Consider the following 15649-nt stretch of genomic DNA (forward strand, 5'->3'; position numbering starts at 1 on the left):
AGGACAGCGTTATATCAAGGTAGAGGTGTATGTATAAGCAAATATGGACTGAATCTTTAATAAACATTGTCTTTAGTAATAAAGTATGCAGTAACAGACTAGCTAACTACTATATATTATGGTCACAGCTAAGATTGTACATTGATCTGGGATGAGTGAAGTATAGAGGGGATGCTGTATATAGTGGAATCACTTTAACTCTACATTTCCTTTATTTTCAGTGTTGGCCTGGACTGAAAATGCTATTTCCTTACTTACTTCTAAAGCAAAGCTTTCTGTATGTGATAAAATACACAGGTACTTTGGTGAGGACTGTAGATCCAGTGACCTCCCTCATCCACTGACTACCATGCTTTTAGACTTTTAGGCCTGGTCTACACTAGGCTTTTATGTCGACTTTAGCGCCGTTATATCGAATTAACCCTGCACCCGTCCACACCAGGAAGCCATTTAGTTCGACATAAAGCTCTCTTTAAATCGATTTCTGTAATCCTCCCCAACGAGAGGATTAGCGCTAAATTCGACATGGCCATATCGAATTAGGCTAGGTGTGGATGGAAATCGACGGTAATAGCTCCGGGAGCTATCCCACAGTGCACCACTCTGTTGACGCTCTGGACAGCAGTCCGAGCTCGGATGCTCTGACCAGCCACACCCCCGGGAAAATTTGAATTCATTTTCATTTTCCTGTCTGGGCAGTTTGAATCTCAGTTCCTCTTTGGACATCGAGGGGAGCTCAGCAGCAGTGGCAACTATGCAGAGCTCTCCAGCAGAGATGGCCGTGCAATCTAATAGAAAGAGGGCCCCAGCATGGACTGATCGGGAAGTCTTGGATCTCATCGCAGTGTGGGGCGATGAGTCCGTGCTTTCAGAGCTGCGCTCCAAAAGAAGGAATGCTAAGATCTACGAGAAGATCTCCAAAGCCATGGCAGAGAGAGGCTACAGCCGGGATGCAACGCAGTGCCGCGTGAAAATCAAGGAGCTGAGACAAGGCTACCAAAAAACCAAAGAGGCTAACGGACGATCCGGATCCCAGCCCCACACATCCCGTTTCTACGAGGCACTGCATTCCATCCTGGGAGCGGCCGCCACCACTACCCCACCCCTGACCGTGGACTCCGAGGATGGGATATTGTCCGCGGCCGGTTCCTCGTCGGACATGTTAGCGGACGGGGAAGATGAAGAGGACGAGGCAGTCGACAGCGCTGGCACCGCTGATTTCCCCGACAGCCAGGAGCTCTTCATCACCCTTACCGAGATCCCGTACCAACCGTCCCCATCCCTTACCCCGGACACAGAATCAGGGGAAGGATCAAGCAGTAAGTGCTGTAAACATGTAAACATTTATTTAAAACAGAACGGTAATATTTATACTATTAACAATGTATATTTATAAAAGTGCTGTAAACTAGTAAAAAAATAATCAGGTACAAAACAGGAATATTTACAAAGGTAACAAATGGGTTTTCATGATTTCTCTGTCTTAAGCTCTTCTCAATTTAGTCCCAAGTATTTTAAAAAAATTTCACAATGTCCGTTACTACATGATTCCCAGGCCCAAGACGCTCCACTCCAAAGTCCCAGTGCACCTACGCGAAAATCCGGTCAATGTGGCCGGGGATCGACGAGAAATCCTCGTAGGAGAACTCCTCGTAGGTCTCGTGGAGGTAGATCTCAAGCCTGTTGATCAGGTTCCGGGGTAGGGCGATCTTGGTGGGCCCTCCGTGGTAGCAGACATGTCCCCTCCACGCCACAATCAAGTACTCCGGGATCATCGCACGACATAGCATGGCGGCATACGGCCCCGGTTTCTGCATGCTTTCCCGCAGCATGCGTTCTCTCTGGGTGTCCGGGATCCTCAGGAGGGTGATGTTGCTCATGACGCCCTGCTTTGAATTAGGGAGGGGAATGTTAGTATTGGGACTGCTTTACAGCCACGCGGTGGAGGGAGAGGGGCAGCATACAGGGATCTTTCCCTGGGACAGCCGCGAGGGGGTGGGACAGGGGCAGAGTTGATGCTGTCCTGAATGCTGGCAGCAGAGACTGGCATTGCTTTCAATGTGAAAGGAGGCCAGTGCTACTGCTGGAGTTTTAAGCAGCCACAAGTCTGCGGCTTACCATTATTGCCCGCTCCAGAAGTTCAGGTCTCCAGCCACAGTTCTCTGAACACTCCAAGACCTCCGCAAGTCCACAGGCACTGAAGGCGACGGCCGAAAATTCGACCTTGTCCTGAGTGCGCATGTGAGAGGTTCAGTGCATGGTCTTGTTCACAGAGAAAGACTAGGTTCTTTGTATACAATTTCATTTATCTGTCTCAGGAATTCACTCCCTTTTTAAAATTCACACAGACACATCTGCGACTGTCTCCCAACCCAGCCTGTCAGCACACTCCCAGAGGCTAGCGCAGATTAGGCGGAGGAAGAAGAAGACGCGTGAAGACATGTTCTCAGAACTAATGGGCTGCTCCCGAGCCCAGGCACCCCAGCAGACACAGTGGAGGGAGAACTTGTCACAAATGCACCGAGCAGTCATGGAACGGGAGGAGAGGTGGCGTCAGGAGGACCAACAGGCTACTGAAAAGCTGCTTGGACTAATGAGGGAGCAAACGGACACGCTCCGGCGCCTTGTGGATGTTCTGCAAGACCGGAGGCAGGAGGACAGAGCCCCGCTGCAGTCTATCTGTAACCGCCCTCACCCGCCACCAAGTCCCACACCACCCTCACCCAAACTCCAAAGAAGGAGGGGCGGCAAGGGCCGTTAAAACTTTCAGTCAACCCCTGCAGACTGCTCTAGCACTAGAAGGCTGACATTCCCCAAAATTTCATAAGTCCTTTCCTACCCACCTCACACAAGCCCCCGTCCAAGTTTCACCCCCCACGTTTCATGTCTGGTTCGCAATAAAATGTTTGTTTCTGTTCATTACTGTTTCAGTCAGGTTCTTTTGAGGGAGAGTCTGTCTGGAGGGGGGGAAGGGGCTTGGTAATTGGACAGGACAGTGACCTTTAGCAGGGTACAGAGGCGGTGTCAGGTCCAGCATCAGGACACATACACAGTGCAGTCACTAGTTACCCTGGTCAGTCTGGGAGGTGTTTTTCATGTTCTGGGGGGGGGGGGGTTGCTCTGTGACTTTGTGGCGGGGGAGGGCAGTTACAGATCTTATGCAGCGGTCCTTATCATGGATCACAGATCCACGCAGCAGGGGATCTGTAACCCTACCCCCCCTGCCAGAAAGTCACATAGCCGACACATACACACAGTCCCCCCCAGGAGTGCTGGCAGGCTCCATTGAAATAACCAGTCCACCAGTGCGGAGCCTGTCATTCCGGGAGTTCAGAAGCATCATTTGCATCAGAACACTAAACCCGCCCCCCGCCACAGTCTGCGTCCCCGGTTTAAAATATTCCCGCGAAAACAGCAATACAGACAACGGTGTTCATTAACAAAATAGAAATGATTTTATTTTTTGGGAAGGGGAAGGGGGTGAAGGGGGTATGTAACTGGAGAGGATAGTCAAAATGAACTGGGTAAAGAAACGGGGGCAGGTTCAGCTTTTCTGTCCACAAACTGAAAAGTCACTGGTTGCCCTGCTCACTCAGGAACCTAGCTTTCAAAGCCTCCCGGATGCACAGGGCGTCCCGCTGGGATCTTCTAATGGCCCGGCTGTCTGGCTGGACGTAATCAGCAGCCAGGCTATTTGCCTCTAGCTCCCACCCCGCCATAAAGGTCTCCCCCTTGCTCTCACACAGATTGTGGAGCACACAGCAAGCTGCAATAACGATGGGGATATTGGTTTCACTGAGATCACAGCGAGTGAGTAAGCTTCTCCATCTCCCTTTGAGACGGCCAAAAGCACACTCCACCACCATTCTGCACTTGCTCAGCCGGTAGTTGAAGAGTTCTTTTTCTGTGTCCAGGGCGCCAGTATAGGGCTTCATGAGCCAGGGCATTAGCGGGTAGGCTGGGTCCCCGAGGATGACTGTAGGCATCTCCACATCCCCAAGAGTTATTTTGTGGTCTGGGAAGTAAATACCTTCCTGCAGCCGTCTAAACAGACCAGAGTTCCTGAACACGCGAGCGTCATGAACCTTGCCCGGCCATCCGACGTAGATGTTTGTAAACCGTCCCCGATGGTCCACCAGTGCTTGCAGCACCATTGAAAAGTAGCCCTTTCTATTGATGTACTGGCTGGCCTGGTGGTCCGGTCCCAGGATAGGGATGTGAGTCCCATCGATAGCCCCACCGCAGTTTGGGAATCCCATCGCGGCAAAGCCATCTATGATGACCTGCGCGTTTCCCAGGGTCACTACCTTTGGGAGCAGTACCTTCACGATTGCCTTGGCTACTTGCATGACAACAACCCCCACGGTAGATTTGCCCACACCAAAGTGGTTCGCGACTGACCGGTAGCTGTCCGGCGTTGCAAGCTTCCAGAGGGCTATGGCCACTCGCTTCTGGACAGTGAGGGCTGCTCGCATGCGGGTGTCCTTGCGCTTCAGGGCAGGGGACAGCAACTCACAAAGTTCGAGGAAAGTTCCCTTCCGCATGCGAAAGTTTCGCAGCCACTGGGATTCATCCCAGACCTGAAGCACTATACGGTCCCACCATTCCGTGCTTGTTTCCCGGGCCCAGAATCGCCGTTCAACAAAATCCACATGCCCCATTGCCAACGTCATGTCCTGGGCGCTGGGGCTCGTGGTTTCTGACAGCTCTGTGCCACTCTCCGACTTCAGGCTCTCACGGCGGTGCCGTAGCCTCCTCGCCCGATTTCTCTGCATCTGCCTCAGGGAAAGGTGTATGATAAGCTGCGAGGTGTTGAGAACGGCCACAAGTGCAGCGATGGTCGCAGCGTGATCCATGATCGCAGTGCTGTGGCGTCCGCGCTGTCACTGACCAGAAAAGTGCGCGAACTGATTTCCCGCCGGCGCTTTCATGGAGGGAGGGAGGGCGTTAGTGACGGACGGATGACGACAAATTTTTTTTACCCAGAAGGCATTGGCGGCTCGACCCAGAATTCCGATGGGCAGCGGGGACTGCGGGAACTGTGGGATAGCTGCCCACAGTGCACCGCTTCCAATATCGACGCTCGCCCCGTTAGTGTGGACTCACAAAGTCGAATTACTGTCCTTAGTGTGTCCTTAGTGTGGACACACACGTTCGACTTTGCAATATCGATTCCACATATTCGATTTAAGTAAAATCGAATTACCCTCGTAGTGTAGACATACCCTAAGATCACACCTGGGCTTCTGCACCTAGCAATTCCCCTAGACACATCAACAAAAACAGCATCAACCAAGAGCAGCAGAGTGAAAGTGACATCGTCCCCACCATTTTCACTTGTTGATCCTACTTGGTCACTGGGGAAATGCTATGCACAGGAGCCCAAGTGTGATCCAAAAGCATACGAATGATCCTCCATTGCTAGATTTCTTCCTTCTCCTCATGTACCAGCAGGGGTAGTAGGACTCCGGCACATAATGCTTCCCAAGTGACACAGCAAGAGCAGCAGGTGAAATTAATGAGGTATATCAGTGTCTCTTCAATACTCTTTGTGATACTTCTGGGAATGTGCTACCTGCAAGCGCACATTTACTGTACTCTCTTCTTCTGGGAACTGCTCTGCAGAAGGATCACAAGCTGAAGGGGAAAAAAAAGAGATAAACAGAAGGTAGGAAGAAAGGATTAGAGGGCAGAGACAAATGAAAGGAGACGAGATTCAAAGCAGAAAGAGGACTGAGTAGTCTAGGGGTTACATATTGCAGTTTGGGACTGAATTTGATCCTTCACACCCTGGGCAACAAATACCATGAAGGCAGCCACAGGAGAGATGACACAGCTTGCATGGCACTTTAGTGACCCTCTGACCAATTAAAGGGATCTGCAGTCATGGACTCTATAGGGAGCCACAGCTGAGACTCTTTGGCTGGAGGGAGGATAACCATGATGAACACAGGTTGACAGAGAAAATGGGGAATGTGAGGCCCCTGAAGAAATAGGACAGACAGACAGACAGAGACAGACACCAGTTACAGGCAAAGAACACGAAGACATGGAGAAGGAGGAGAAACAGAACTGATTAGTTTAATTTGGTTGAGGAAGGAAGGAAGAAGTTGTGTTAGAGTTGTTTTGGCAAACAATACAAAAGAAATGCAGAAACACCCTGTACCCTGAATGGTGGAATCCCTCCGCCCCATATGAAAAGGAGAGGAGAAGGGAATCCCCATGATAAACAGAAGTGAAATTAGCCACCCATTAATGGTACCAAAGGAGCTATTACAACTATTATACAACTGAGTGTCATTTATTAAAGTCTGAAATTATTTATTTACACACCAGACCTAGAACTCCTAGCGCCAACTGAGTAAACTCATAAGAACTTATATGTATGGGTTGACTTTTTCCCTTAAAAAAAATCAACCACAATCATCACTAATGAAATTCAGGGTCTGAGTTAAACCAATAGTACAGAAATTGAAATTAAAAACTAAAATCCTGATGTGCACTTTATACAGCTGCGTTCTCCTTTGGTTTGCTTTTCAGTCTTTATTTATTGTACAGTGGCTACATTAAGTATTGATCACAGATTTTTAGCCTCCATTCATATTATTTACTTTTGAAAATTAGAAGGAATAATGTGTTAAGTATTTACCACATCTGCCCTGCTTCCCCTACCCTTACTTATGTGTTTGTGGTTTTGGTTGGGTTTTTTTAAGTTTTCATCCCAAAAGAGCATTCTATACAAAAACAAATCAATTAAAGAGACAAAGCTTACATTATCAGAAGACCCTGGCTGTAGCAGATTTGATACAGTTCCACTGCAAAGTGAAGGGAGACAGATTCTGGACCACGTAACCAGCCCCAGCACACAGAAATTTTACATAGTGAGGTGATGAAATAGCCGGGCAAGGGCACTGGGTCCCTAACTACAGTTATCCACTGGCCATTCCTCAACCCTGCAAGAGTTGGAAGTAAGAGTACCTGGGGCTACTGCAGCCTCAAGCTGCTGCAGAGTTGCCCTACTGATGCTTAGTGGCCTGATGAAGACTCTGCACCCACGCCCCTCCCTCCACACAGATCTTCCCTCGAAGTCTGGGGTATCCAGAAGCTGTGTACTAGGTGTAGGATTTGGCCCAAAGGCAACTGTCCAGCACTTTTGAGCAACTGGATAACAACAATCTGGTGTATGCATGCAGTGCTGGAAAACAGATCCGACAATGCACTCATGTTTGGCACATGACATACACAAATGAGAGATTTCATGCATCTACACGAACTCCTTTTGTTATCTGAGCCATGGAATTCCCAATGCTAGTGACCAAGCAAAATGCAACATCTGCAAACATGTTTAGAAATTCCCTAACTCCACCTACTGGGCGTGCTGAATCCGAAAGCTCTATTTCCTGCTTCTGCCTACGTGGGTGAGTGGGAGACCTTAGCAACAGCCCTGTGTTTACCCTTCTCCTGGGCTCAGGAAGGAGGTATCAAATCTTTCTGTGGGAAGCTACTGCCACTGGCTCAAAAAAGTAGTCTTCTATCACCTTCTTCCCTCAAGACTAGCATCTCTGAGGCACACTTAGTTACACTGGCCTACACAGTAAAAGTTCATGGGATGCTCTCAAAACAAAACATCTTCAAAACAGTGACCTTTCTTTGAGGTGACTAGGTCAGTATGTAAAAGTTTACAATGTGGAGTTTCTGTCCAGGAAAACAACATTAAATAGTAAATACAAAAATGTTACAGCAAAAGAACATTAAGGTTGCAGCACTCAGCCTTTTATAGGCTTTCCCAGGGTTTTCATCAAGTATCTGAGAGCCTCACACACCTTGAATAATTTATCTTCACATCACTACTAACAGGCTGACAAATATTATCACCATTTTACAAATCCCAAACTGAGGAACAAAGAGTAAGTTCAAGATCATACAGGAAACCTGTGGCAGAGGCAGAAATAGAACCCACATCTGATAGATCCCAGACTACTACCTTTATCTTCCCTTTCTTCAAGGCTCTTATCTCATTTGTGACAAATCATACAACTAGTATGGTGAATAAGGCAAGATGTTCTGGACCCAGCCCAATTCACTACATAGCCTTGCCTCATTCACTGTCCAGTTTGTGCACAGAATTAGGAAGGTGTCCTGTGGAAAGATGTAATATGTGATCACACAATTAAGACTTCATCATAACATGTAGGATGTGCAGGGTACCTTGTCATTTCCAGACTTCAGAGAGCTTACCTTTGTAACTTTAAAAATTACTAATCTACTTTTTTTATGGAATTTCCATTTTTTTTAAAAATAAAGAAAGAATGAAATTCCATCATATCATACTAGAAAGTCACAGAACTCTATAATGTACAATATGGAGAATCAATGAGACAAGAGCTCTTGTCTCATTTTATTCGTACCTTTCTATATTATATGTATAACGGCAGGAAACCTTCAGAGCTATGCCTCCTTTGATATACTCCTTCGAGGACTGTTTTCCAGAATGCTCTAACTATAAAGCCTGGGATTCCATTCTACTTTGTTATATACACAAAAAAGCACACCAATGGCACTCTGAGAGGTCACCTTTTCAATGAAAATTTTTACGAGGTTTAGATAATCATGTGTGTACATTGTCAGAAGAAAGTTTGGGAGTTCCTTAGTTTTATGATTAGAATAAACCAGCATACATGCACAAAATGAACATTTTAAATCTTTATAACTGGTCCAAATTAAATCCACCAAACCAATGACTGGCACATCTATGACCTAGGGAATATGTCCCTGCCAAATTTCAAATTTCCATTATCTTGTATTTGGGCACTACAGCCATTTAAAAAAAACAGTTTACAACAGAATTTTCTTAGCAAAAATAAATGCTTCTTTTCCTCACTCCTGCACAGAGCACACCTACCAAATCTCAGCCCAACAGGTAAAACTTTGAGAAAACAGTAAACTGAAAAACCGCCTTTAAAATGGAAATGCTAGGTAACCTAAACTACAGACATTGCTTTGCCTGTTAATAGCTAACAATCACACACAGCAATTTGTAGAAATCATTTATCTACTGCTACTGACTAAGTTTGTGCCACTGGATGGCAGCAACAGAACCTCACCTGCTTCTGTCATCATCAAATTTGATTTCCATGCTGCTCCTTCACTATCAACTTGAAACAGATATAACTTAGATAATTTTTTCACTTCAAGGTCCGAGAGACACAGACAAGGTTTTCATCTCGAGGCCAAAAGACCAAAAACATCAAGACACTTGATCACGACCTTGGATAGACCAAGAGACTACTTACACTTGATCTTAGCTCATAGAGCCAGTACATATTGTAAGCACAAGAATGTAAAGGCTTTAATGCACGAATACAAAACATTATCAACAGTGTTGGCTGAGTCATAAAACTTGTATAAGGGGATTATATGTTTAACCAGTTCAAAAGCCAAACAACTCAACTGAAGCGCAACATCTAAGAGGTTAGGTGACCAAGTTGACTATCAGATAACATGTATTTGTAAGGTTCTATGTTGCACCTGGCTTCTCTTCCAAGCCCTTCTTCACTCCCATATACGCATTAGTTTTTCTGTCTTCTGTTTCCTAAATTGTAACATCTTTGGGGGCCTTTCTCCTCGAATCCTGTCATGCAACTGATGCTAATACCATTGAGACCAGCGAGATCTGAAGGCTAGCTGGGTGCACATTCATTAATTGTACAAACCAAGCTTCTACCAGTAACACAATATCAACTGACTCACGGACAGACACAATGTGAAGATTTCCCAAACTACAAATCTACACAATTGATTAAATTAATAATCATTAAACTCATTATCAAACATTTTGATGAAGTAAAATAAATATTTGGAGCTTATAAAAATATCTTGTATGAACATTTGAAATGAGTAGCAACTGATATGCGGAAGCCACACTAAAACTGATATCAGGAAGGTGAAATACCATTTACAAACAAAGGTCTTGAATCTACCCTCAGAAAAATCCATTGCTGCCTGTGCACATTCAGTTACTGGCATGTAATTTAAGTTCTTTTAATTCTTATATAAGGTGAAACACAAACTGTGGGTTATTTTTAAAACTGCACAGTGAGTTTTTATATTCTGGTATATTGCACCATTGCTTTAAAGCTGATATTGGGAGGAAACTAACTATCTTGTATCTTTATAGTACACAGATGGTGTTTACAATTGGGCTGGAGGAAGTTGGGAGCCAGGATACAGCTCTATATCAAAAGAGAATTCTTAAAATCCTAGCAAGGGTGTATTATACTGTAATGTTTTTCTACTAGTGCCTAAATACATACTTGGAGAACAAAGGAAAAAATGTTTAGTGTTTATTCTTTTCACCTCCAGGTGCAAGACCAGAGGATGAAATACATTTTATTTTGTTCTTATTTCTTCAAGTCTAGACTTTCAAAAAGTTATTTTCATTTTCAGTAAACAGATATATAATTTAGAATACATTGAGTTAAATATTTTTAAATAAATGATCACTGTACCACAAACCTTTCAATGTCAAAAGGAAAGCAGAACTTCGGCACACTCTGCAGCACCTCCTGTAAATACAGATTAAAGAAATAACATTAGGATTTTAAAATGACAGTTTATTTAAGTATTTCTGCTATACTGTTTGCTAGAAAAACCATTTTAAAGAAATATTTGGTTGCAAGAAATATAGCACACGTTCCTGGACTGAAATAATTGATTATTAAAAAGGAATTAAGTTTGTGCTTTGGCAGATTGCAAAGACAATGCCATAGAAGCCCCAGGAGGGAAAGGCCTGGCCTGAAGGGTATTAACACCCTTCACATCCCCGCTGGGATTCCCTTCAACAAGGCCATATGGATTTTACAAGAAGCACTGCACCATATGGGTAAGCCACGTCTGCTGCTACTTGTACCACAGACTAGCCACAGGGACTTCTGACAGATCCTGGCTCAAAAATACAAATGTTGTTTCAATTAAAATGCAGGCAGAGAAAAGGGAATGAAGTTGGCAGCAGAATGAATTACTGAGAGGTATAACAACTCTATATATGTTTCATAGTCAAATGCTGAAAAAGATGAAAATCTTCTCTTGGTACAAAGAAGAAATTTATATGGTTATCTCTTCAGTAGAGCAGTAAGGCATTCACAAGCAAACCTCATTATTAATTAATTAAAAGTAAGACCATTCCTGCAGTGTTCAGACCATCATGTAATGGATACTGTGTTTCTTTTCTGCACATTTTTATTTAAGAAGCTGTTTAGTGGCAAATAAAATGTGTTAATTAAAATATAAAAACGTCCTAATGTTTTTAAGAAGTACAAGACCTCTCTCTAGAAAAATCAGAGCTAACAGATCAGCTGTCAGCAAATCTGAATAAATGTATAACACTGATCTTACTGTATTTATTTTCTTGCTTCCAGCAAACCAGTTGGGAAAACAAGTCCTCTGTGAAATGTTTAAATGTAGGAGGAAGGTTGTTGATGATGAAATGTAGTTGGGTCAGTGACGTGCAACACTTGCTTACTATACCAAACCTGCAAGCACTTATGTGCATAAAGGTACCCATATCAGTCATCCCACTAAGTGAGTGTTTGCAGGATTGAGTGTGCAGGTTCCAAACTTCCAGTGCCAAGGGTGGGGATTTAGGTGCTTGATCCTGCGAGGTGCTGCGAACCCTCAAAACTCACTCAAGTGAAAGAATGCTGAGCACTTTGCAGGATGGGACAGCAACTACCATATACTGAAAGTCATGCAGTTAAATTCCTGTGCACTGCACTGAATGCGTACCTTACCTTAAGTATTTGCCTGGTTTTACACAGTGTAAAACACACATGGAAAAATATTAATATATTAACCAGCAAGGTCTGTATATTTCATAACTCTGTAAACATTGCATGAGTGAAATGTTTACAGCTTTTTTCAAGGATATAGTGTATGTCCTGGTAGACCACTACATTAGTACATACAGTAAGAATGAGAAAGCCTATTATTCCTGAGTTCTGGAGCAGCTTTGGGACTCTCACTGTGTGTGATAACAGAGATAAAGAATGGGATGAAAGTAATATGCTGTGTTTTGGGGAAGGATACTAATTCTCTTGATTATGGAAAATCTCTTTCTATGTAGTAGCACATATAATATTCTCCAAAGAGACTGCTGTTCAGTCTCAGTTTTGGCTGGCAGGGAAGGGCCAATGTGGAAATTGCAGGGAATAAAACATACCCACACAAACACACAAAGTAGAAAACAAGCAATAAAACAAAACCAAAAAACACAAACTAAAGAAAAAACAGTCCAAACTTCTAACGTATTAATTTTCAAATAAATCATTCTTTCAGGCTCACAAAATTTTAATTTTCTTCTTTCAAAGAAATAATTTCATTTTTAAATTTTGGGTCTTCAGGTAATAAAGCTCAACACAGGTACCCTGCCACCTTCAACCATTTTCACTTTTAATATACATCTTAGTTTAAAACATCATTTTTGTCTTACTATCAACAATATTAATTGCTGCTTGGTGACTATAGGACTGATTTAAAATAGGGAGGGAAATGTATTTCCAATATTCATCTAAGTTTCCCACTGGAGCTTTTTTTAAAAAAAATAAATTACTGCACAAGGAAGGAAACAAAAGAAAGATATTAACAGAACATAAAGTACATTTTGCAACATTTTTGAGACTCAGATGAACTACAGTACTTTCCCATTGCTCTGCCTCCTACCCCTCCCCCACTCCGACCGGCACATACATACACACACAACTTCTGCAAAACACAGCCTCAGCTCGCTTCCCAACTGGCAGGAGCATCCCTCAGGGGACAAGTCTTTAAACCCCCGCACTCTTTAAAATTCAACCAGCCAGCAGGTCTATAGACTGGTGTATAAACAGTATAGACAAAAAAATCCTCTCTCAGCTTATGTCAGTGACAAAGCAGCTCAGCAGTTGACTGCTTCTCCCCTGACAGTGTAAGCTGGGTTTACACAGATCAATAGATGGAAGTCCTACCTAGCTTCCAGGGCTCAGTTTTCTCCCTTAATTACAGGTGCTATTCAGATTTTAAAAATGGAGGAAAATAAGATGCATCTAAGATGCTTTCTAGGTGTCTTCTAAACACTGTTGGGGTGTATTAATTGCAAATAATCATGTTATACATGTATTCATGCATATTAAGTATTAAAACATATTTAAAATTGACACTTATTGTACAGTGACCCTTTCTCCTGAATGAAACTTGAACTCAGTTTTCTAATCAATCTTCGTTTCCAGGGGCCTGTACCTAAGACATACCTGCTTGTTGGACAGAAAGATGTGTACTCATTAGAAAAGGAGCACTACACTAATTTATATCCCCTTTTATTTTAAAGGTTTAACACAAATATTTATTCTTTTCTGATGAAAAAGTTACATGAATCTTCAAACACAAGAAATATCCTTGATTCGAGCTTCTAGTGGATTATTTTCATCTATGGAAACTGTAATGCTAGATTTGGGTGCTTTCAGAAGAGTATATACTGTTTAACTTGGGAAATAAAATTATTTTGCAATGTATTATCTAATGCTAAAAGCAAAAAACATTGTTGCCTTTAAAAATAGGAAACCTCATATATTTGCATAAATAAATTAACTTTGTTGTTAAAACAACAGGCAACTACCTCACTCTTTAGAAAACTTTCTGTATATACATATAAACATTAACAAAACCACTAGTGTAGTTATGCAAGCTTCAAAAATCCCTCAACTACGAAAAGGGTAGATTTATTTTCCTGAAATATCTCACACTATGGGTGAAATTCCAGTCCTCTGTGCAAAGCCCAAGTAGAAGGGGAATGAAAGTCACTTTCTCATTCCAGAGGCAGGGCATGAAGCATCTCAGCATAGTCTATTTATTTATATAATGTTGTAGCAGATATTGCACCTCCCATGGGGGTTATAGTCCAGTAATTCTTGGCAGTTCACAATTTCACTGACCACACCTTACCATTCCTCCAGCTTTCCCACAAACATAGATCTCTATGCTTCTGTGGAGAAAGCCACGGCAGGCACCCGAAATATAAGAATGATTTTCTTTTTCTTGCTTAACTGTACATCTATCTATTTGGGTTATTATTATATGGCATCCATCACCATGGTATATGCATCATCCAAAGCAAGTAGAGCTGAGGAATATAAGAATGATGTTTAATGCACAGGTGACGATGACCATCTGTTGTAGGAAATCTGCTGCCAACTCACGGCATTGCCTTTGAAAAATATTACTGGTCTGCTCTTCTGGTTAAATGACTGGCATCACATTCATTGTGTGTCTGTCACGGAGGTCACGGAAGTCACAGATTCCGTGACTTTTTCCATGACTTCTGCAGCAGCTGGTTCAGCAGCAGCAGTTTGGGTGTGGGAAGGCGCTCGGGGCTGGGGCAGTGGGTTGGGGTGCGGGACAGCGCTTACCTTGGAGGGCTCCCAGAAAGCGGCTGGTATGTCCCTGCACCTCCTAGGTGGAGGGACCAGGAGGCTCTGCGTGCTGCTCCTGCCTGCAGGCATTGCCCCTGAAGCTCTCATTGGCTGTGGTTCCGGCGCTCATGGTGGGGGCAGCACCTGGAGCCCCTCGGCCCTCCCTCCCACTAGGAGCTGCAGGGACATGCCGGCCATTTCTGGGGAGCTGCTGCCCACCTCCCCCCAGCACCCGTGGCGGCTCCGGACTGCCCTCCCAGAGCACCTGCGACCAGCTGGCCCAAGTTTTAGTTAGGGGTATATAGTACAAGTCATGGACAGGTCACGGGCTGTGAATTTTTGTTTACTGACCGTGACCTGTCCATGACTTTTACTAAAAATACCAGTGACTAAAATTTAGCCTTATTCATTACTAGCTAGGAAGGACAAGGCTGGAATTTTAAAAATTACAGTCATCATCAAAGAGAAGAGGATTTTCATTAAGTTACACAGATCAATACTCAGAAATGCAAAATCCTACTTTAATTAATCTTCATTTTGTGTAAAAACAATCATCAAGAGTAGATCAATCATATTTTCTCTTGGTCAGACACTAAAAGTACTAAAATGTTGTTCAATATCCCCTTCCCAACCAGAACACCACAAATGGCTAAAAATATAGGGTGAAATCCTGGCCTTATTTAAGTCAATGGCAAGACTCCTATTGACTTCAACAGAGCCAGGATTTCACTCATAATGTCTATACAATACATAAAGGTTTTGTAGGATACATTCTTTACTCACCCCAATCTTATCCTAAAAAGCAGATTTATGACCCTCTATAAACAAAGAAGTTCAAATTGTGTCATATTCCGAAAGTTGGAGTCTGAAATGCATAATGGAATTTTGATAGTTGATTTACCAACTTGAAAGGAGAGACTATTACATTAAACAATAAAGCTTGTATACCAGAAAGGGGTGCATACTGATGGGAAAGGTAACTTGGGAATGTACAAATTTATATTTTTCTTTAAAAAAAAACTCTGGCGTCTAACTATAAATGAATGGAGACTAACGCGCTGTCTACATGGGAAAGTTATACCAATGTAGCTTAGGTGTGAATTTAAACCAATATAGTTATACCAGCAAAACCCACTATGTAAACACTCTCATTCCAATATAAGAGTGCCTTTTTCCAGCTTAGTTTATGACACTTTGGAAGAGTTTAA

The 15649-nt window shown here is 43.3% G+C and overlaps 1 protein-coding gene across 2 annotated transcripts in view; it reads right to left on the bottom strand.

The window, feature by feature from the left end:
* LOC112115852 (DENN domain-containing protein 1B) overlaps nucleotides 1-15649 on the bottom strand; it is a 266079-nt gene that overhangs the window by 148044 nt on the left and 102386 nt on the right. For both annotated transcript variants that reach the window (XR_002908855.2, XM_024213050.3), the window contains exon 4: nucleotides 10516-10565. Coding sequence is in view for 1 of the 2 variants with exons in the window: in XM_024213050.3 (XP_024068818.1) it covers nucleotides 10516-10565 (50 nt within the window). In the remaining variant the exon portion in view is untranslated. The remainder of the gene's footprint in view (nucleotides 1-10515; nucleotides 10566-15649) is intronic.

The sequence above is a fragment of the Terrapene carolina genome, unplaced genomic scaffold, assembly GCF_002925995.2.
Source record: "Terrapene carolina triunguis isolate 2854851 unplaced genomic scaffold, T_m_triunguis-2.0 Scaffold210, whole genome shotgun sequence".
NCBI classification, from domain to species: Eukaryota; Metazoa; Chordata; order Testudines; family Emydidae; genus Terrapene; species Terrapene triunguis.